At 49.2% G+C, this 21,628-nt stretch overlaps 1 protein-coding gene across 14 annotated transcripts in view; it reads left to right on the top strand.

Moving 5' to 3' along the window:
* EHMT1 (euchromatic histone lysine methyltransferase 1) overlaps positions 1 to 21,122 on the top strand; it is a 121,544-nt gene extending 100,422 nt beyond the window's left edge. For all 14 annotated transcript variants that reach the window (XM_080402126.1, XM_080402123.1, XM_080402122.1 and 11 more), the window contains 11 exons: positions 1,519 to 1,620; positions 2,412 to 2,516; positions 5,197 to 5,351; positions 6,178 to 6,345; positions 6,722 to 6,866; positions 7,834 to 7,911; positions 9,085 to 9,200; positions 11,532 to 11,618; positions 15,939 to 16,017; positions 19,040 to 19,215; positions 19,510 to 21,122. In XM_080402126.1, the coding sequence (XP_080258252.1) occupies positions 1,519 to 1,620; positions 2,412 to 2,516; positions 5,197 to 5,351; positions 6,178 to 6,345; positions 6,722 to 6,866; positions 7,834 to 7,911; positions 9,085 to 9,200; positions 11,532 to 11,618; positions 15,939 to 16,017; positions 19,040 to 19,215; positions 19,510 to 19,693 (1,395 nt within the window). In that variant the 3' untranslated portion in view covers positions 19,694 to 21,122. The remainder of the gene's footprint in view (positions 1 to 1,518; positions 1,621 to 2,411; positions 2,517 to 5,196; positions 5,352 to 6,177; positions 6,346 to 6,721; positions 6,867 to 7,833; positions 7,912 to 9,084; positions 9,201 to 11,531; positions 11,619 to 15,938; positions 16,018 to 19,039; positions 19,216 to 19,509) is intronic.
* Positions 21,123 to 21,628: the final 506 nt, after the last annotated feature.

The following is a 21,628-nucleotide window of genomic DNA, read 5'->3' on the forward strand; positions in this document are numbered from 1 at the left end:
TCCCAAGTGTCTTGGAGCAATCCAGATGTCTCTCACCTGATTTGTTCCTGTGGAAGAGAAAAGAGGGGGGTTTTAGCTTTTAAAGGAAGGAAGAAAATCCTGAGCTTGCAAAAGCAAATTAGAAGCCCGAGATCGCATCTGAAGTCTAGACTAGTTTATTATGTTAATTAGTTTCTTGCACCGAATTAGTCATCTTTTTGAAAGCAGCAACATTGCAGTTTAAAATCAGCCATTTCGATGAGGAATCCAGACGGTAACTGCTGTGGGTGTGCTGAGCCTGCCCAGCCTGGCCCAGCAGGGCTGCCGGGTGGAGGGGATGCTGAGGACAGCGGTGGGGTGGATGGGGGCTTCTCAGACCCCTGGGTGAAGGTTTTGATCCTGTTAAAAACCCACCCACAAAATCTGCAGGAACTTTTTTATTAAAATGTGCCTGCTGCCCGTAGGGTTGAGAAGCTGCACTTGGCTCATGCTAATTTGAGGGGAAAGCTGTAGCATGATTCAGGTACGGCAGGCAATATGGGGATGTGGAAATCCCTTCTTTACCCAAAGGAGCCCACACAGTGTAACCCCTAACCCAGGATGTCCCATCCTTGCTCAGAGGGTTGCTCCCCAGCCCTGTGCCACCACACTCTCAGCTCTGCTCCATCCAAAAACTCTCACCTCCAATGTTGCTTCCAGAGTCTTAGCTGGAAGGAGTCATTTGTGTTTTCAGTCTTTCATTTCCTCCTCCTTATTTCCTGGTCTCTGGGCCTTGCAGCTTGCTCGTGGGATATAAATGCCTGATAAAAATCAGGCTTCAGCCACTGAGACCTTTCCTGTTAGTGTGGGAGTGTCTCTGTCGTGACTCACAGCCTGTCCCATCTCCACCGGACCCTGTATTCTCAGCTCCCAAAGGCATTTTTCCTTTCAACCTTCACGTTCTGTTTTTTTTTTTTTTTTTTTTTTTAATCTCCTATCTCGGTAGGTGGTTGCAGGCACACTGGGGACTTGGTCTCTTGGCAGCCTGGTAGCCCCTGGTACCCCTTCGCCCTGCTGCCAGGTGCTGGGATAATAAGGCCTTGTGCTAATAAAACACAGCAAAAAAATCTGGTATTGAGACAAAGCTGATGTAAAGTACAAGCTCTGCCTGTGTAAGGGATTTCTGTCTCCCCTTGGCTCTCCAGCACATGGAGAGGAAGAGCTGGAGAGGGTCTGTTGTGGAAGGGGAGCGTCAGTCTGTCAGGGTTTGGGGCTGGTACCTTCCCTAGGCTTTGCCAAGGCGTCTGTTCCCATAGCCTTTGCGCTCTCAGCCTCCTACTCTGCATGGGTTGCACCTCTGAGCTGTGTGTAGAGCTCCCTCTGCTCAGTGCTGGCGTTGCTTTGTGCTCTCTCCCCTCCTGGCAAGGGGCTGGGGGGTTTGGAGTCCTCTGCTCTGTCTGAGAACTTCCCTGATGTTCCTGAGCATCACTGGTGTCATGCCGACATGGGAAACGCTAGGAAGCCATGTCTCCTGAGTGCTTGTTCTGTGGTTATGTCCAGGATGCGGAGGGCTCCACGTGTCTGCACTTGGCTGCCAAGAAGGGGCACTACGATGTTGTTCAGTACCTCCTCTCCAACGGGAAGATGGATGTCAACTGCCAGGTGAGGCCTTTCTGCAAGGGTAGAAACTGCTTTTCTCAGGTCGAGGACTCAAGTCTCAGCAGTGTGTGCAGTCATTGCTCAAGTACAGTCCTGCTGCTGGGGGGCACCTGAGGAATTACGGGGTGACAGTGCCATGGGCCTCCTGGTTGCTAGAGAAGGCGATCCTCTCCACTGACCTCATGGAAACTTTCGTTCCATGTGCCTTCATCAGCATTTTGTCCTTGACCCTGGATTTGCTGGTGGAGCTCTTCCTAGCAGCAGGGGTGGTAGCATCGTGGGTGTGCTGTGGAATGGGTCGAGCCTGGCGCTCGCCATGGCAGAGCTTAGCCATTGCTGTAGGGTGAGGCATTGGGGTTCCTCGTTCTGGGGGAAGGCCAGCTCCCCCAGGCTTCTCGGGGAGCTTTTGTAAGAGCTTTTACACGAGCTGGATGTTTGTTGTGCCTTCTGGACAGCCAGCTGTGTTTGAACAACCAGGAGATCCATCGCCGGTGTGTTGAGCTGCAAATAAACTCCAGCCTGCTAGGCGTGTTGGTTCAAATCATGCTGGGCATGCAGGACCTTGAGGGACCTCTCCCTGGAGTGGTGGAGACAAGGAGAGCGATGAGACACAGACATGGCGAGGGAAGGGGTCTGTGGCTCCCAGGCAAGGTGCTCCCAGGCAAGGTGCACCCTGCTGCGGCTGCCAAGGGGCTTGTGAAGCCAGCAGGAGGCTGAAGCCAGCAGGAGGCTGAAGCCAGCAGGGCATTGTCCTGCCCGTTCCGCATGTCTCACCCTTTCCTTTCCCTCCTCAGGATGACGGAGGCTGGACGCCGATGATCTGGGCCACCGAGTACAAGCATATTGAGCTGGTGAAACTGCTGCTTGCGAAGGGGTCAGACATCAACATCCGCGACAATGTAAGGTTCTTCCTGGAATCCGTTTCAGAAATGAACCACGACCTCTGTCTAAAAGCCCAACAAACCCAAGGAGGCAGATTCTGGGCTCAGTGCAGGGAGGCGCAGTGGTCCCTTGACACAGGTAGTTTGGGGCAGTGAGTGAAAAGTACCTGGTGGGAGAAGTTTCCTCCGTATTCTGGGGAGAAGTTTAGAAGCTGGCAAGAAGTCCTTTTCCTTCAGCTCTTCTGACGCAGCCCATAAGGATGCTGTACGCAGCGCTGCAGGCTGCAGTCAGCTCTGTGCCTTGCTGCTTCTTACGCACCTGGGTCCACCCTGCTGCCACTTGGATGCTGCGCCAGGCAGATCCCCCTCGAGTCCAGACTTACCAGCTCCACGTTGGTCACAGGCCAGTGTGCACTGGGCATGGGTTAGGGTTAGGGGCATCCTGCGTGCTTTTTGAGGGGCGTAAGCTTGTGCTTAGGTGTTCTGGATGGATTGGGCAGACCCTCTGCCAGCAAGTAGCACAAGCCTGGCTTTTCCTAGGCGTAACAGGCATGTAGCCACCAGTGTGGAGCGAGCGTGCCCAGGCTGGCGGCAAAACGTGCTGGAGCTGGCTCTTGGCCTGCTATTCACCTCCGTAAATCCTGCTCGAGTGGGATGTGCTCCATATCTGAGTCTCTGGGAGCTCCATGGGCCCAGCAGTGCTGCCTGTGGGGCTGTGCCAGGCAGTTTCACAGGGATTTCCAAGTAAGCGGGAAAGATACAAGGGAGATGGTTGTCTCCTTTTTTCCCCAGTCATCCAGCTTTCTGTTCAGGGGACTCATTATAATATCAGCACTGCTGCTCTTCTTTTTTTCTTAATAGTATGTTTCTCTTTCTTTCTTTTTTGTCTCTAAGGATATTGGAACCCCAGAAGTACCTGTAAGGCAGGCTTGAGTGTGAACCGGGGTGTGATTAGATATTCCAGGCACTGGCCTGAGAATAGTTTGAGATAGTGAGATAGTTTGATAAATGAAAGGTAACTGGCTTCACTGCTTTCTTCACGGAGTTTTTACAGTGAAGTACCTTCCCCACCATCAGTTCACGCTCTAGCATGCCTCATGGCAGTCTATTTTGTTGTCCAGGGCTCCTAGTGCTTTTTTAATCCAAGGGATTTAAGCAGCTGGTTTGTATTTGTCTCCCTAAACGCCTCACTTTATCTTGGGTGCTAGCAGAGGTAGGTGTTGGCATGTTTGTCTCCTGGGGCTCAGAAAGGCTCCAGCTGTGCCTGAGGAGTTGCCGTCCCCAGTCTGAAAGCCCTGCTGGGTAGGAACCTCCTCGATAGCTTAGATAGTTCCCAGGCAGGTCTGGATCTGATACTGTGCCTAAAATCAAAAGTCGAGGGGACTTTCTGGGTTGCTGCGTTGCTTCAGAGCCCTACTGCTGACTCTGAACAAAACTGACTTGTTAGATCTGTCGCAGAAGCCTTTTGGCTACCAGTTACAAGATCACACATTAAATGACGAAAATCAAATCAGCTCAGTCAACAATTTACTTGAAAGAAAAATGTCCTCTTAGTAGATGTATGTATGGCGTATCCGTTACTGTACCTAGGTTTGGTGTCTCCTGGTTGCAGTCATTAAGAAGCAATGTCACTTGTGCTGGGAAACATCATACTCTGGGAGAAATGCTTTTGATTGTAATTATGCCGCTGTTAGGCAGTAGCCGATGCAAGGCGGAGCAGCGAGCCTAGGTGTCTGTAACCTGTCTGAGTGGCAGCACATGGTGTGCAATCGACAGGATTAATTTTTTCTGTAGATCGGTACATGATGTGGTTAGAGTTTGGTTTTTTTTTATTCTAGATGTTACCATAATGGGAGGCAGAAGCCTTATAGAAAAAGGGCTCCCCACTCCCTGGTGTATGTCAGTACACCCGTTTAAGGAGGGATATAAGTTAAGTTGCGGTGACTTAAAGATGTGCTTTATTTTTGCTTAAAAAAAAAAAAACAAACGAGAAAAGTTAGGTGATCATTACTATTATTGGACTGTTGTAATCGACGTCTTTAGAGCTTGTCGTGGGGAAGTGTTCAAAGTGTGCTGCAAATTGCACTGTAACAGAAAACAGAGTATCATCGCTTAAAATATCTCCATCAAAAAGATGAGTGTTCAGCTATTTCTAGTGCCGCTAGTGAGAGATGAGTACATACAGTATTTAAGAGATGCCTGAAGTCGGATTGATTGCTTTCCCTGTGGCTCACGGTTCGCTTTCTAGTACCTTCATATACCCTGTAGCTTGTGCTCTGCTCTTACTCTCTTAATTTTGTAGCACTGGGAGACATGCTGGCTTTTCTGTCTGTCTGGGCTGGGGAAGCTCAGCTTCTAGCCTTTTCCAGCATGTTTGTTCATGTCTGTCACCTCTCTCATGGATTGATCCAGATTGTTTTGTGGCTTAGAGACAGACGATTTGCCTGCATGTATAAGGCAGGCGACGGACCGCTTTATGTGCAGCCTCCCCGTCGCTGGCGCGCGGAGGCGGCGGGAGTGAGAACTCCCTGCTTGTCTGCACGGAGATTTCCCTGCCCGCCCTGGCAGTCCCAGCCAGAAGGAGCAACGCCGGGAAGGAGACTGCAAGCCACATGTTGCATCCTGCAGGTGTAGAGCTCCCAGAGCGATAGGGTTTTAAGGCACTAAACAGCCTCTACTCTGTTTTCTTTCTCTCCAGGAAGAAAATATTTGTTTGCACTGGGCTGCTTTTTCTGGCTGTGTTGACATAGCGGAGATACTGCTGGCTGCTAAGTGTGATTTACACGCAGTGAATATTCACGGGGACTCGCCCCTGCATATTGCAGCCAGAGAGAACCGCTACGAGTGTGTCGTGTAAGTACAGCTCCAGTCCAGCCACTTCTCTCCCCTCCCCTGGTCACTTCTTTTTACTGGATGCAGGCTGGCAAGCTCGGGAGATCCTGGGAAACGCCTTTGGCATTTAAACACAAACCAAAATTGTGATGGAGGGCTTGTTTCTCCATCGCCTCGCTCCTGGGGGCACTGGGCCTGAGCTACCAGCTGCTGCCAGAGCTGGTGTAAAACATCAGAAAACGGGAAGTGGTCCTGGAGCCTTAGGCAGAGGGCTCAGGGGGCTGTACTCAGCCTGGGCTTCCCAGCAGAAAGGCGTCGGGCATCCTCGATTAAAGCTTTTTTTTTCCTCCCCTACTCGCCCCACAACTAGCCAGGCATAATATGGTAACAGGGCTTTTCCTTTGCTCCGTCGCTGCTGTGAATGAAGTCCCCGTGCGTACTCACCAAAAGCTGGTGAGTATAAACAAGGGCCAAGTTCAACACCAGTTTTCTGCGGGACTGTTCCGTTTCCAGCTGACTCTTCCCACCCCGTATCTTTCCCTGTCGGAGAGTTTCAAGCCTGTCTGAAGTTAGGCTGGTACCAGCCAGGTACCTGTCACGCCTGAAGCAAGGCGAGGTTTGCCTGGAGCTCTCGTGAGTGCCTAGAGCTCCAGTCTGTGGCTTCTGCCAGCGCCTTCACCTAGAAGGATTCACTGAACCATGCTTAATAAAGAAAACTCAGGTGATTATTCAACAGATTCTTCCTTGTCCCTTAAGGGCTGGCTGGAGGATGCAATTCAGCTTGTTTTCCCCTTGCACGGTTTCTTGTGGGGAATGCTTAACCTCATCCTTCCTTACTGTTTTGCAGTCTCTTTCTTTCCCGTGGCTCTGATGTCACTTTAAAGAACAAGGAGGGTGAGACTCCACTCCAGTGCTCCAGCCTTAACTCTCAGGTCTGGGTGGCCCTACAGATGAACAAGACTCTCAAAGAATCATCTACTGACAAGCCTGCCCAGATAGAGAAGGTTGTGAGCAGGTGAGAATACGGCTGGCTTTGCTTGTGGGTCATGAAATAAAGCCTTTGCGCGGGGGCGACAGGGGACCTGGTTTAAGAAAGGATTGCAAGTGCATGCTTAGCTTGTTTAATTAGTGTGAAGGTCAGTTTGGGCTTAGCAAGAACGAAGCATATGCTGATTCAGACCTTGGTTTGTAAATTCATCCTCCAAATGGAAATACTCACAAGCAGAACAATCTGTAAGACGGGGCGGGGAAAAAATGAACTCAGTTCTAGTCTGTGATGCTTTGAGTGCTCAGTGATCAAAGACAGGAATTCTGCCCCAGGATGGCATCTGAATGGCCCCTTGTTCAGCAGAGCTTTTCTCCTGTGACAGTTCTCTTTCTCCTACTGACAGAGACATCGCCCGGGGTTATGAGCGGATCCCAATTCCCTGCGTCAATTCAGTGGACAGCGAGCCTTGTCCTAGCAACTACAAATATGTTTCGCAGAACTGTGTCACCTCCCCGATGGACATTGATAGAAACATCACTCATTTACAGGTGAGGAATCGTGCATATCCACATGTTTTTTCTTGTCTTGTGTGTGCATTCAGAGATGTTGCAGTGCACTGCACCTCAGAACAGGTTTTGCATTCAGAATGGTCTATGTCTAGTACTAATATTGCCATCAAATTCCAGCTCAGGCTGTAGTCCTAAACTCCAGCTCTTGCTCTAGGAGATGAGATTCTGCTTTTCTTTGTTTCCAAGACTTAAGCTAACCTCTGCATTCAGCCGTGTGCTGTAGCCTCAGCCATCTCGTGCTGGCTGATGTGGCTCCCATTTATCCTTTTCCTCTGTTCTGTATCTGGAGAGTTAGTGAGTTGATGGGAGACCTTCCTCATGCTGTCTCCCTACCGACTGCAGCATCCAGGCCAAGGTCTCTGTTGTGGTACTGGAAGTCCCTGAAGAACTGGGTTTGTGAAAGCAGAGGTGAGGAAGCGCAGGGTGAGGGTGACCCCTCTGGGCACAGCTTTCAGGTGGCCCAAGTGACCTTCCCATGCCCCAGCCCCTGTTGTGCAGCAGCTGGTGGTGGGACTGTGCTGGCTGGTGGAGTGCTGGGGAAGCAGCCAGCTGGAGCACCTGTGTGGGAGGAAGCAAGCAGCAGGGGAGGACTGAGACATCATGTTGCGTCATCTCCCAGCTCTGGTCCCTCCTTGGAGCTTGCCTTGTCCTCAAGTGTGGAGTACAGCTCATAGGGCATGGAGGGAGGTTAGTGACACAGGGGGACATCTTCTCATGAGAAAGGAAGGTGGCTCAGTGTGAGATTCTTTCCTCACATTCGTTGCACACAGAAATAAAGAATGGAGTGAAGATGCCACTGGACTGATGAGGCCGATTATCTTTCTGGCTAATGAGCTGCAGCAGGAGAAAGTGAAGACTTGAGGTTTTCTCTCTGACCCAGTCACAGAAGTTGCTCTCTCAGTTGAGTGAGTGTGGTGTGGAGTTAACCCCTTTTCTTCTCTTCCAGTATTGTGTGTGTATAGATGACTGCTCCTCCAGTAACTGCATGTGTGGCCAACTCAGTATGCGCTGCTGGTATGATAAGGTGAGGACACAGAACCTCCTCTTGGGCTAGACCAGTGCCTGTGAGCTGAACTTTGCACGTTCAGTAGTACCTTGAAAACAGTTCCTTGCACAACTCCTCTCTTCTTGTGTTAAAATGCCTAAAGTTGTAGTCCCAGCTTTGGGATGTATGTGACAATAACGAAATGAGTACTCGGGGAAGCTTTTCTAGTGTTACTTATTTGTGTTACTGTCATGCCAACTGAGCCATTACTTATACCCATGTGATAGAGAACATTTAATAATCCATGCGTGAAACGGCTTCCGTTTCAGAGCAACGTAGGAAATGCTGTAATATCTGAACAAGGGGAGGGTGGTAGAGAGATTTTTTTTCCCCTGCTTTTATTTATTGTGATCCTTCTGGATGAAGGCAAAGTAAAGATGTTTTAACTGCAACATTGCCAGAAGCCTGGTTTGTTTTGGGTAAGTGTGCTTCAATCCTCCAGGGAGGTTTTGAGGTTAATATTTGGACAGGTTCTGCTAAGATCAGAAGTTCTGTGAATCTCGGCAAGTTTCTCCCAGGGGGAACGTTGGCATCATTCTTTGCTTTGTAGCCATTTTATTTACACGGTAATAGGTGATTACATCTTTCAAGCCTTAAAAGCCAAATTTGTTAAATATGATGAACTGCATCTATCACTTCTTTAATCCTACGTGGTTGGTAAATAATTGAATTGCAGCCTTTTTGGGACTGTTATTTGGGAAGATAAGATAATGTGGTTCACAGAACTTGGGTGTACTGGCCTTGTACTCTGGAAGTTTAGGCTTTATTCCAGAGACAGACTAAGCATCTGCTTCTCCCCTCCAGCACTGCAAAATGATAATAATGGTGATGCACACTGGCTTTTTGCACAGCACTGTAAGATGTGGTTTTGGTTGTGCATAGGATGATGCCAGGCAGCAAATATCTAGACCATTTCTTGCTGTTTGTCAGCTGTCAGTGATGGTGGCAAGTGTGCCACTGTCGGAGTGGAGGAAAACTACTGCAGAAGTTGAGATCTGGTGCTGGTTTTGGGGAGCTCAGGGCCTGCCTCCACCTTGGGGTGCTCTGGCCTGTTCTTACACTTGGGGGAATTTCTGCTCTCGGCCTGCCTCTGGTTTGGAGGGGTCACAGGAACAGACAACTAACCCAGTCTTGAATGCCTCTCCTCTTCAGGATGGCCGACTCCTGCCTGAATTCAACATGGCTGAGCCACCACTGATCTTTGAGTGTAATCACGCGTGCTCGTGCTGGCGAACCTGTAGGAACCGGGTGGTGCAGAATGGGCTCAGGTGAGAAGGAGGATCCAAACGCAGCTTATCTTGGCAAGACCAACACCAAACTTTTGAGCTTTCTGGCTCTCTAGTCTCAGCTCACCCATGAACCCACAAAAGCCCCAGACTTCCCGAGATGAGACAGGAGGTGGGGCAGGTACCACCGCACATGCAGTGTGGGATGCACGTGGGTTCCTGCGTGCTGCTGGTGGGAATGTAGCAGCAGTGGGTTGATGAGCTCAGTTAATATTTGCACCCTGTCCCTGCCACGTCGTGTAGGAACCACAGTGTTCTTTCATCAGCCTGACCATGAAACATACAAAGGGCTGGTGGGTTTGCATGAACAGCCTAGATGTAACTTCTCAGATGGAGATCTGTGAAGAAAATAGCAGCAACAGAAACGGCAAAGCCTTAATTTAGAAGATCTTGTGAGTTAGCAGTCTATATTAGAAATATAGGCCAGCATGCCCAGACTTGGCTGCTTAAAATTTCCAAGTTACTGGCATGACTCCCCCTGAATTGCATACCTGAATACCTTTTGGCCTCCGGTGCTGCAGATTAGGCTGTTCAGGTTTTGGTGCCAGGCTAAAAATGTACGTGTTTTGTTTTGGACCTCTGCTATGGAGAAGTTTGCCACTGCACTATGTTCAGAGGAATCCCACTGGAAAAAAAGCCTTTTGCAAATTTTTTGTAGTACCGACAACACTTTTTTTTTTTATTGCAAGCTTTGTAGTTTCAATGACATTTCAAAATGTTAAAAATAAGTAAGGAAAAAGCTCGATGTGTTTCCACAGAACTTTACCTCTCTGGTTTTCCCTGCCAAGCTCCAGTGCTCCAGTGTCTACGTGGGTGTTTATTTAGGAGCTGTACAGCTAGAGCTGTTGCTTTTACATTTTTGCTTTGCTAAAGTGTTGTGCTGAAAGATGGGAAGGGTTGGAAACCCAGCCATGAGCCTGGGAGAGCAGCTGTGTTGGAAAGCTGGCGGTAAGGTCGTCAGGTGCATGGCAGAGCTTTGCCTGAGGTCCCTGGGGAGGCAGCGCAGGGAACCTCTCGCGTTTGGGCTGCGGTGTGACACAAGGGTGCTCCTGCTCCATTTTCAGTGCTTCCTTTATCAGATTCGCTCCAAATTAACTCTGCTTGGCAGCACACACGTTTCCATCTGGCAGGCTGACCCAGCTCAGCTGGGAAGCTGAGATCGGAGCCGTGGTCCTGCTGCTGTCGGTGTTGGTCCCGACAGCAGAGCCTGAACCTGAGCTTGGCTCTCTGTTCCGCTGTGATGGATGAGGCAAAACATGGGGGAGCTTCCTCAAGCCTGAAATACAGTGTTAGTAACTGGTTTCTCTGAGGGCAGCCGTTCTCATGAAGTCATGTTTTGCCCTGGTGAAGAATGCAAGAGTTGTGAGCGAATATGGGAAAATGCACAGCCCCTGGTTTGAGCTGACGGTGCAAGGATGGGATGGGTGGGGGGAAGAGGAGACAAGTACTGGAGAAAGCAACAGGATGAAGTTAAGGTGAGCATTGGGTTTCTCTTTGTTCCGATAACAGCGTTGCTGAGAGTGGGTTTTGGTTCCCTCGGGGACAAGAGCGAGCCTTCCCTAGCCCTGGAGACTGTTCATCCTGCACTTAACTCAAGTTCTGGCTGAGCAGGAGGCAGAATGACTTACAGGATTGTTTCTCTGCCTATAAACTCCCCATCAGTAAAATTCCACAGAGCAGCTCTTACACCAAGAAGTTTCAGGTTGCAGTGTTTCTTCCTTGTCTTTCAGCCAGGGAGCTGGATATGATGGAGTTGCTAAATGCACTGGCCTCAGCAGAGGGCAAAGGGATCAGAGCACTTAGCTCAAGGTGTTTTTAACTCACTGTAGGCTCCTGCAGCACACCTCCTGGCAGAGCTGCGTTGCCTTAAGTCCCCTTCCACCTTCCCTGCCTTCCCCTGAGCGCAGTGGGTGTGCATGGAAAGGAGAAGAAATGCTGGTGGTGGGATTCTGGTATCCTAGTGTAACCACACAGAGCATCCAGTGCCGTACCCTCTTCCCCAGCCCCTCGTGTGGACCTCACAAGGTGCAGCTGGGCAGGAGGAGGGGTTGACAGGTGCCCATCCCTTGTCCCCAGGCAATTTCCATCCCAGCATCTGCCCACAGGCTCAGAGCAGCAGTGGGAGTGGAGCGTACCCACAGTGGTGCCAGCATGAGAACTAGGGGGGGTGGTGGATAGTTGGATATTGAAATCCTCTTTGAGTTTGCAGTGGTGGAAGGAAGGTTGCTGGCTGTTTTGCTCATCCCTCTCAGAAAAGTCGTTGCCATTCTGCAGAGTGCTGCCATTAAGGTGGCTTTGTTTCCTCTTTTCCAGGACTCGATTGCAGCTTTACCGGACACAAAAGATGGGCTGGGGCGTGCGAACAATGCAAGACATTCCACTGGGAACCTTTGTGTGCGAGTAAGTTATTCAGCTTTCATTAGCTCACACAAACCGTGCTTCCCGAGGGCTGGGTCGTTACACCTCTTTAAGGCAAAGAAGTGGTCACCCAGCCAAGCTGCTTGCCCTCAGTCAGAGGTTTCCTGACTCCGTTTCCTATTGTGTGTCCTTTTCCTCGTGGCATGGAGCTTTCTCCACCCCTCTCTGTCTTGCTGGAAGCGGTGCTCAGCTGTCACCCCTCTGAAACACAAGCGGTGCTGGGGGGGTGGGAAATGCATTTGGGTTGTGCTGCGAACGTGCTCAACTCACATGTTCATCGTGGATATGGGACATTTAAGGCCAAGGCACTTTGAAGCAACTTTTTTCATATTGGATCTTCTTCTGTTTCAATACTGACGTCTCAAAGAGGTTTTCCAGTGTCACAGCTCTGGCTTTAGTCTGATTCAGCAAAACAATGAAGCGCTTGGCGTTAAGCACATGTTTCGGCCCTGATTCAATAAAGTACTTAAGAACAAAAAATGTTCAGATTTACATCAAGTGAAAAAAATGCTGTCAAACCCCATGGTTTTTAGGCTTTAAAGTGGTATATGTACTTTATTAAATATTTTGGGAAATGTTCTTTCCATTGCAATAGTACAGTGACTTAAGACCTTCTAAATAAGGCTGGACTCATGATCTCCATGGAAATAGCTGCTGGGGTTTTGTGGAAGTAGTTATTGATGTTTTATAGAATTGGATTGGAGGTTGAGGAAGATTATTGTAGAATTTAAAAAAAAAGGGGGGGGGGAATAAGAAAAATCTTCAGTGGATCAGCCAGATATTTCTTCCCTGTTAGGAGCTGCTAGATGATAAAATGTTTTTTTCAGAGGTGAAGCTTAAAACTGCTGTTTATGGGGAGTGTCTCAGGTCCATCTTCAGGTGAGGTTAAATACCAAAGGTCCTGGTGTCCTGGTTTAGCACCCAGAGTTGAGCCAGAGCCTGCGAGTAAACTGCTCTCAAAGAAAAAAGGCGCTGATTGACCAAATCCTACTGGAACGCTAACACACGAGAAGAATAAGCTGTGGTGAACAGGCAGCCCAAGGAAGTGGGGCAGCCCTGCATGATGGTGTAATGAGTGTGTTGTAGAGCACATCAGAGCTGATGGGATGCAGATACCACAACCGTGCTTAACTCTTCCCTCCACCCTTGCCAGGAGCTGCTGACACTGTTTCAGTGGTAGGCGCTATCTTCTTCATTATCTAAATGAGCTGCATACTAAAAAGCTGAGCTAATTTATGTCTTGCCCAGGTGCATTCCTCCTAGTCTCCATCACTCTCACAAATTATTTACTCAGCTCACCAACTCGACTCGCAGTCCTCCTCTCCTCCTCAAGCCGGATTTCATTGCATTGATGTCCTTCCTGTGATTCTTTATGGACAACCTGTAGACCTGGTTTCTTCTTCTCCTCATCTCTGGCAAAGGAGCCCCAGTGCCAGCAGTGCTCGGGGGCTGCTTGCATGCAGCAGCTCCCAGGATTCGCTCTTGTGGAAGAGCATTTTGCATTTAACTCCTGGTTTAGAGCCCTGAGCAGGTAGTAGTTTTGTATGGCAATTATGCTACTTTAGAAGGATGATAATTGGTGTAAGGATGACTTTTATTTCATAGTTTTTCACATATGCCCACGTATGTGAACTGTAGTTCTCACAGCATTTTTATTTTGCAAAACTCTGCTGGTCCTGGCTGTTTCTGTGTGTAAATCGTAGAATCACAGAATGGTTTGGGTTGGAAGGGACCTTAAAGATCATCTAGTTCCGCCTCCCCTGCCATGGGCAGGGACACCTTCCAGGAGACCAGGTTGCTCCAAGCCCCATCCAGCCTGGCCTTGAGCACTTCCAGGGATCCACAGCTTCTCCGGGCCAGTGCCCCGGCCATGAAGAATCTCTTCCTAACGCCTAATCTAAATCTACCCTCTTTTAGTGCCTTTCTTAAACACACCCTACTTTTCAGCCTGTCCTGTACTTCAGATACCTCTCCACTTTTCTCTGTAATCACTCCAAAAGCAGTGTCACCCTCCCTGCCCCAGTGGGGTCCCGTGGAATTTTTAAGCTTTCCACTTGCAGGAGCTCAGGGTACAGGTTTCTCCCTGGGCCTCTAAATGTGTCACTGCTCAGAAGCTGCTGTTCTTCACCCTGTGCTGATGTTGCTGTGGGTTGTTTTGAATGTGAGGTGGTGTAACGGCTTGTTCTGGAAATGGCACAGCTGGTCAAGGGCTTTTACTGGAGAGGCTGTGAATTAGCAGGATGCAGAAACTAGAGGCTTGTGAGGATCTGGTCTGTTCCTTTCAGTGCACAAGCATGGTGGGGTTTTCAAATATTTCTTTTCTGTACAAAACAGTGATGCTTTAGTAAGATACCATCTGCATTGAGCCAGATATTTTAGCTACACCTTCAGCCAGAGAAGCCCCAGGCATCCCATCTCCCACACCCCGGGGAAGATGCTGGAGCCTGTGCTAGGGACTCCCTGCTGGTTTTGATCCCTGTGTGGAGTACCCTCTGATCTTGCGGTGATGAATGGCACTGAAAACCTCTGAGATGTGGTTACTTGCCACCAGCGTGCTGAACACCTTGCTGACAAGGACGCTGGCTTGACTTCGGGGGTTGTTAAATGAAGGGGCTGATGCTCCTGCGCTCTTCTGGGTAGGAACACATACCTCTTGCACATCCCTCCGTAACTCTGGACCAGGGAAACTTTTGGACTAGGGAAACTAGGGAACCATCTGATCTGTAAGCAGGCTTGGAAAGGAAATGAGTTACAGGAATAGTCTTTAAAGGAACACCAAACCAACGATTTTTCATTAGGTTGTGGGGTTTTGTTTCACTGAGTTGTAAACCTGAAGTGGCTGTCCCTCAGCAGAGTGTCTCTCCGTGCAGCATTATTCAGCTGTTTCACAGCTGCTGCTGGCTACTGTGCCACGCTACAGCAATTTCTCTCCCTCTGTGGCCATCGTCTATGACTTCAGGTCACCACCGAGCGTGTGATTTCCAGTAATGCCGCAGCCTTACGGGAGCGCTTAATAAATAACAAGATGCAGTGGGGGCAAACGGGAGGATCACATGCGGTAGCAGCCTCATGCTCTGGCAGCGCAACTTGGCCAGATCGCTCAGATCTGGGAACTGCAGCCAACTGATCCCTTGTCACGGAGCACGTGGGTCCTCTCCAGGTTAACGTCTTGTGGCTCTCCTGTCCCCCAGCCCTGGAGGGAAACGCTGCCTTGAGCCACAGGGGGAAATGTATACCGTTGGTTAAGGCTTGCGAACCCTATGAGAGCTGCAGAGGAATAATGTGATAGTGGCTGCTGCTCCTGGAAGTCTCTCTTGATGCTGCAAAGATTATTTATTCGCATTGTGGATCCTGTGCTTATGATTAATTAGCATTGCATCGCAGGCCAGGAGGACTTGCAAACCAGAACCTGCTGTGCTGTTGCTTCTTTCTTGTATCCTCGCTCTGGCTCAGTACCCCTCCCCTTGTGTCTCTTACTGATTGCAAACAAGTCAGGGCAGGGGGTGTTGAACCTTGACAGTCCAAAACTGTTCCAGACGGAGACGGGGAGACAAATGTGGGAACACCAGTGCAGCAGGGACTGCTGCAGCAAGGGGGTTTGCATCAAAACCAGCCAGGCTAAGCAGCACATGCTTCGTGGTGGTCAGAGAACCTGATTCTAATCTGCCTTACACCTGGTTTTCCAACAAGGTGGTTGTTACTGGGATCCCAGCTCTGATGTATTCTGATTTGAGAAAGGTTGAGAAAGAAGCCTAGATCCTTCCAGGGATCTTGCCAGGTTAGGTTTTACCTAAGACTTTTAAAACAAAACTTTCTAAGGTATGTAGCCTATGTAATCAGTCACAACACCCAGGAAAATACAGGAAGGACAGACACAAACATTTTACTTTGGGCTGTAAACAGCGCAAGGACTGCAGTGGTGTATAGGAGAGCCAGGACACGAGTCTGACCATGAACATAAGGAGAATTGGATTAATGTGTTGATCTTGGCCAACAAAGTGATTTGCCAAAGGAAACAAAGTCCTCGGGAAAAAGTAGATTTTGTTGGAAGGAAGGCTCCATTTTTAATATTAAAAGTGTTGCCCTGAAAAGATGGAGTCTGGAGCCAGATTTCAGCTGCCGTAAATTGGCAAAGCCCGGTTTGCCGGGGTGGCACTGAGGTGATCTGCACTGCTAAGGCTGTGGGTTGCTGCCTGTGGCTGGGCTGCATCCCTTTCTTTCCCTCTTCCCAGAAAGAGGTGTCTAAAGCCAAGCTTGTGATTGCATGAGAGTCTTATTTCTTCCTTTCCTGTTTGTCTGCAGGTACGTTGGTGAGCTGATATCCGATTCCGAGGCAGATGTCCGTGAAGAGGACTCCTACCTCTTCGACCTTGACAACAAGGTACTGTATCTGGAGGTGTCTAACAAGACAAACCCAAGGTCTTGCCTCTACAAAAGAGCAAAGAGAATATTTGCCTCCGTCTTGATGTGCAGCACGATCTGAAAGCTTGCAAAGAGGAAGACCACGTCCTCACTGCATTTTAATAAAAATATAGAGTGGCTGAGGTAAGGCTTATTACCAGCAGCGCTGGGCCACCGCGGTCCGTGCTGCTCACACCAGTTTTGATGCCAGGTGCTCTTCTGTCAAAACCGTTCGGGGTTCCTGAGTTTTGCTGTTCCGTTTTTGATGCTCAAGTGTTTATATGTAGGCTTGCAGCTGTGTTGATTGGCAGCTCTGTAATTTCTTCATAAAAAGATGAGCTGGAATACTGAAAGAAAAAAAAAACAAACACCACCAAACTAACAAAACCCCCTGTTCACTTACAAAGGGATCCATCAGATACCCTGGCAGGGACTTGTGGCTTGTTCTACGGGTAGTTACCCCGTGCTGCTCTTGGAGGGCTGTCTTGGAGCAGAAATCTGGCTTCGACAAGTGCAACCTAAAGCTTTTAAGCAGGGCCATCACTCCAGACTTTCCTTGGGAAAGGAGGAGAGGAGAACGGTGAGCTGAGGACTCAGAGGAGTGGGGTGTCTTCCAAGGAAGCCTGTTAAACAGTGTCTGTCTTGTTTCTGTTGTCAGCTAGTGACAAAGCAGCTTTGCTTTATTGTTTTTTTAAAGTGACACACATTCAGCAACTGAAAAAAGGTAAGTAATGAGCCTTGCACTCGGTCTGAAAACAGCAAGGTAAAGCTGTAATTACAAAGTTGAAAAGCAGCAGGGACTTCAGCCTGGTTTGTGTGTTTATGAGCAAGAGCCCACCCGGGCCTTGCCTTGCCTTTAGGTTGGCCTTTGGCTGGCTGTCTTGAGGGAGAACCTCTGCGTTTGCTCTTACAAAGCCTTCAGTGAAGCCAGGAGGGAGACCTAAATCCAGGCATAGGCATCGTTTTTTCAGGGTATCTTCAACGTGGAGCATCCGTAGAAAACCAGGCACCAGGTCATTGAGTGATGGTCAAAAGAAGCCCCTTGGGCCAGGCGGAGGGCAGGGCAGAGCCAGCCGGGTCCTGCGACCTCCTGAGGGATGGGAAATGGCTCCGGGTGTGAATCCCAAGCCTGGGACGGGCAGCCTTGGGGTCCTGGTGTGTCCTGGAGGGGTGGCCTGAATGGGCTTGCGCTGGAGTGGAAGAGTGTGGCTGGGTCATCATTTCTGCTATCCCCGTTCCTTGAGTTGTCACTCGAGGCCACATGCATGGTGAATCGTTCAGTGCACCAGGTCCTGCAGGCACATCCCATTCCAGGACTGAAAGAGGGCAAATGTCACACCGCCAAAACTTCCTGCCATTGCTGGGTTCCCAGGACAGAGGCATAGCATAGCAGATGCTCTCTGAGCTTCCGCTGGTTGAAGGGATAGCTTTCTTGTCTCTGTACTGGAGAGCTGGGAAAACTCGTGCTATTTCTGGGAAGAAAGGTGAGGTTGAGTTTTAGCTGCTGTGGGTGCTTTCTGTTATGTTAAGCCACCCCTTTCCCCCGTGGAGGCTTATCCTCCTCGGTCCTTGCTCACACGGGTGGCCCTGCTGCACTCTGTCGAGGGGAGGCAGTGGCTGGACTGCCTCCCTGCTTGCATCCCTGCTGCATCCCTGCTTGCATCCCTGCTTGCATCCCTGCTTGCATCCCTGCTTGCATCCCTGCTTGCATCCCTGCTGCATCCCTGCTTGCATCCCTGCTTGCATCCCTGCTGCATCCCTGTGGCCCCTGCGGGCACAAAGGGCTTTCCTGGCCATCCTCCCTTTCCTGGCCATCCTCCCTTCTCAGACACCCCAGTGCCTTCCCGCCCTTAAGGAGACTCGCCTCCCCCCAGAGCAGATTCACGTTTTCTCCCTTTCCTCCCTGGTTGCCACCATGTGTCCGACAGTTCCCGATACCCTCAGAGCAAGGTGGGAAGCAGTTTGCTCTGGGACTTGTCCTCCTCAGCAGCTTCCCGGTGAGGTCACCGCCTGTGTTGGTCAAGGCACCTCTGGAGAAACACACCTTGGCTTGCAGAGAGCGCAGGTCTTCCCAGATGGTCACTAGATGTGGTAGTGGGTGATGTCCTCACCAACCACGGCTTTCCCATGGATGAAAGCGAGGGGGTGACGGGAATGACTTGAAATTAGAGCTGGTAATACTGTGTGTGATATGGGACGGTGTGGTGTGATGCCTCCCCCAGTTGTTGGGACATCTCTCCTGGGCTCCTTGCACCAGTCAGGTGGTGTGATCTGGCACAGCTCATCCATTAATGATTGCAAGGTGCTTGCCCAAAAGGGAGTTTGAGCACTGCTAATGGATCCTTTTGCTTTTGGCCTCTTCGCAACTGAAATTAGCTTCTGTAATTAAAGTCTCTGCTTTGCACAGTCATTCTCTGCTGGAATAAAAAAGCCCTGAGGGGGGTTCTTTTATTTTCAAGGAAGACAAAATATTACTGCTCTCTGGGCAATCTGGAAAGGGAATTTCTGTGTTCTCACTTTCACTTTTATCTGCAAAACCCTGTGTTTTCTCGAGGCTCTCTGGCTTTGTGTTTCCTAGCTGTCATGTTCAATTAGAGGACAAACAGATGCCTGCTCCCCTAACCAGTAGCTTTTACCCGTAAGGTGTCTGTCTGCAGCAAACATCCATCCTGCTATGCCAAACCGGTGCTTTAGCAGGGCAGGGCCGGGGGAGAGCTGGTGTCCAGCCAGTGTCAGGGCATTTTAAAAGGTCTTTGGGCTTGTGGGGGCAGAGTGTCTTGCGGAAAACTCTTATTTTTAGGATACTGTTGAATATAAACGTGTGTGTGTGTGTTGAGTCCCTTCAGACCCGCAGTGGGTGTCCTGCCCTGGTTGTTCTTGAAGCTTCCCAGAATTATTAGCGGAGCGACCAGTAGTTTGATCATTTGTTTTATTTAAACAAGTAGCCATGATAGTACTAAACCCAACCTCATCTAATGAAAGATGCCACGTTTCTCCCCTAGGATGGAGAGGTGTACTGCATAGATGCCCGTTTCTATGGCAACATCAGCCGCTTTATAAACCACCTCTGTGAGCCAAACCTCATCCCAGTGCGAGTCTTCATGTCGCATCAGGACCTCCGCTTTCCCAGGATTGCCTTCTTCAGCACCAGGCATATAGAAGCTGGAGAAGAAATCGGGTAGGTGGTGTCCCCGGGGGCCGCCGCTGCCTTGTGTGGGGAAGGACGGGGCACAGAGTGTGAAAGCTCTGCTGCTCCTGAGCTGGTTCTCTCCATCCCTTTGCTCCCCGGGCCATGTCCCCAGGGTCCCCCGGGGATCCCACGAGCACACTCCATGCTCTGAAGCTTTGCAAAAACCCAGATGGTGGCAGCGCAGAGGGTCGCCGACCGCGGCGTCTCATGATGGTGCGCGGTCCCTTTTGCTCCTCCGTGTTGCTGCTTTGCAGTGACCCCATCTCTGTCTCTCTCTTGCAGCTTTGACTATGGAGACAGGTTCTGGGACATCAAAGGCAAATACTTCAGCTGTCAGTGTGGTTCACCCAAGTGCAAACACTCGAGCTCAGCACTGGCCCAGCGGCAGGCGAGCACCTCGTCCCAGGACACGCAGGAAAATGGGCTCCCCGACACCAGCTCTGCCACAGCAGCCGGCCCCTTTTGAGGCTCCCCGCTCCACAGAGACTGACTTGTTTTAACCCTATAGATTCACATACTGTCTGAATTTCCATTTAAAGAGAAAAACAACAACAACAACAACAAAAACCACAAAAAAAAAAAAACCACACAAAAAAACCCCACTCAAGGAAAGCCAAGGGTTCGTGACACTTAGGGCTGTGCCACCGACTGTTACTTGAGGAATAAGTAAAAGCAAATCCCGCCTCCGTGATGTTGTTCTCCCCTCCCTGGTCCTGGAAAGCTGCTGGTTTTCACAGTTGCGTGTGGAGGGGTGGCTGTTGCGTTTTGTTTTTTTTTTTCCATGCAACCTGTCCTGGCCTCCATCTCTTAATGTGCTAAGTGTTGTCAGAGCCAAGGGAGAGCCGCCCGTCCTCCGAATATTGTTAATTGAATGGATCGCACATGCCAAGTCATCTCCAGTTCACTTGTAATAAACTTTGAATACTTGATGGGACTTTCTTTCTAACAGCCGGGGGGAGCGGGGAGGGAGAGGGAGGTGCTGGCACTTGGGTTTGCTTGGCACAGCCCCAGGGCAGGTTCTGCTGGTTGGTTTTTGTTGGTTTGTTTGTTTTTTTGGTTGTTTGGTTTTTGTTTGGGTTTTTTTTGTTTTTTTTTTTTTTTTTTTAAGTCAAGTCATTATTTTCTCCCGCATCTCACAGGACATTGCGGTGGGACCTTTCCCTAGGAGCTAGAGGGCATTTCTAACAAATACCCTCCTTGTTACCAAATCCACCGGCTTTTTTCTCTTCTGAGGAGAAGAAACCCACAACCCTTACAAATCCCTTTGCTCCCTGGCCCTCTCCCGAGCCGACCAGAGACACTTCCCCTGAGACCCCGCTCCCTCCCAGGCTTTCTCCATTACAAACCAGCTCGTCTGCGCCGCTTGGCCGTGTTACTGTCTCAGTGTTCGGTTCGTCTGTGGAAGGATTTCCCTCGCCCCATCGCAGTAGCGGTTTTAGAGAGGAAAGGTTGAAGGGGATTGTACAAGACACTAACTTCTTAAGAAAATCAGGTTTTTTTCTTTTTTAAAAAAATAAAATGAATGAGATATATATTATAGAGAACCTCGACTCACGTCTGCCGGCTGGGGCGAACAGACAGGACGTGTCACGGCGAGAAGATCCTAAGATGCTACCAGCTCGTCTGTTCCCATCACTTTTCTCAATGCTGGGCACCTTCGATTAATTTTTAAGCCACATGCTATGAGGTTTCAATAAACTGTTTTATTTTTTACCATTAACTGAAACATTGGGGACTAGCATTAAAAAGAATAATAAAAAGAAAACCACAAAAAACCAAAAAAAAAAAAAAAACAAAACAACAACAAAAAGAAACCACAAAACAAAAACGGTGCTGATTCTGGTGTGATTTTTGCTCACCACGTGAATATAAACTTATCAATTGTATAAAAAGAACAAAGTGATTTTAGTATAAAAATGCAGGAAAAAAACAAAACTTTTTTTAAATTGTTAGTATTGTAGTGTGAATAAATTTGCCATCACCTTTTGTGTGGTGGCTGGGCAGGTCATTATCTTAATTTTTTTTTTTTTTGCATATACCTTTAAATACTGTAATTAGTGCAGTAACAGTTTTTTTTGTTCATCTCTTCTAGAACATTCATAAAGCCGTCATGTTTATTATTATTATTTTTTTTTCTGTTAATGTTTTTGACAGTTTTAAAGGAGCAGTCTTTTGGCTCTGATCATTTTCTTGTTCTGTTTTCAATGAAATCAATAAAAAAAGAAAAAAAAAGTGCTTTAAAAGGAGTTTGGCCTCTTTGTCTGCCTGCGGCGATGGGGCTGAGCTGGCGGGGATGGCACCTCTGAGCCGGGTGTGAGCTTCTCATCCTTGGGTGCAAAAGGAAGACGAAGAAAACAAAAAAACCCCAAAGCCAAAAGAACCCTGCATACTTTCAAGCAAG

The sequence above is a fragment of the Falco punctatus genome (assembly GCF_963210335.1).
Source record: "Falco punctatus genome assembly, chromosome: 9".
NCBI lineage: Eukaryota > Metazoa > Chordata > Aves > Falconiformes > Falconidae > Falco > Falco punctatus.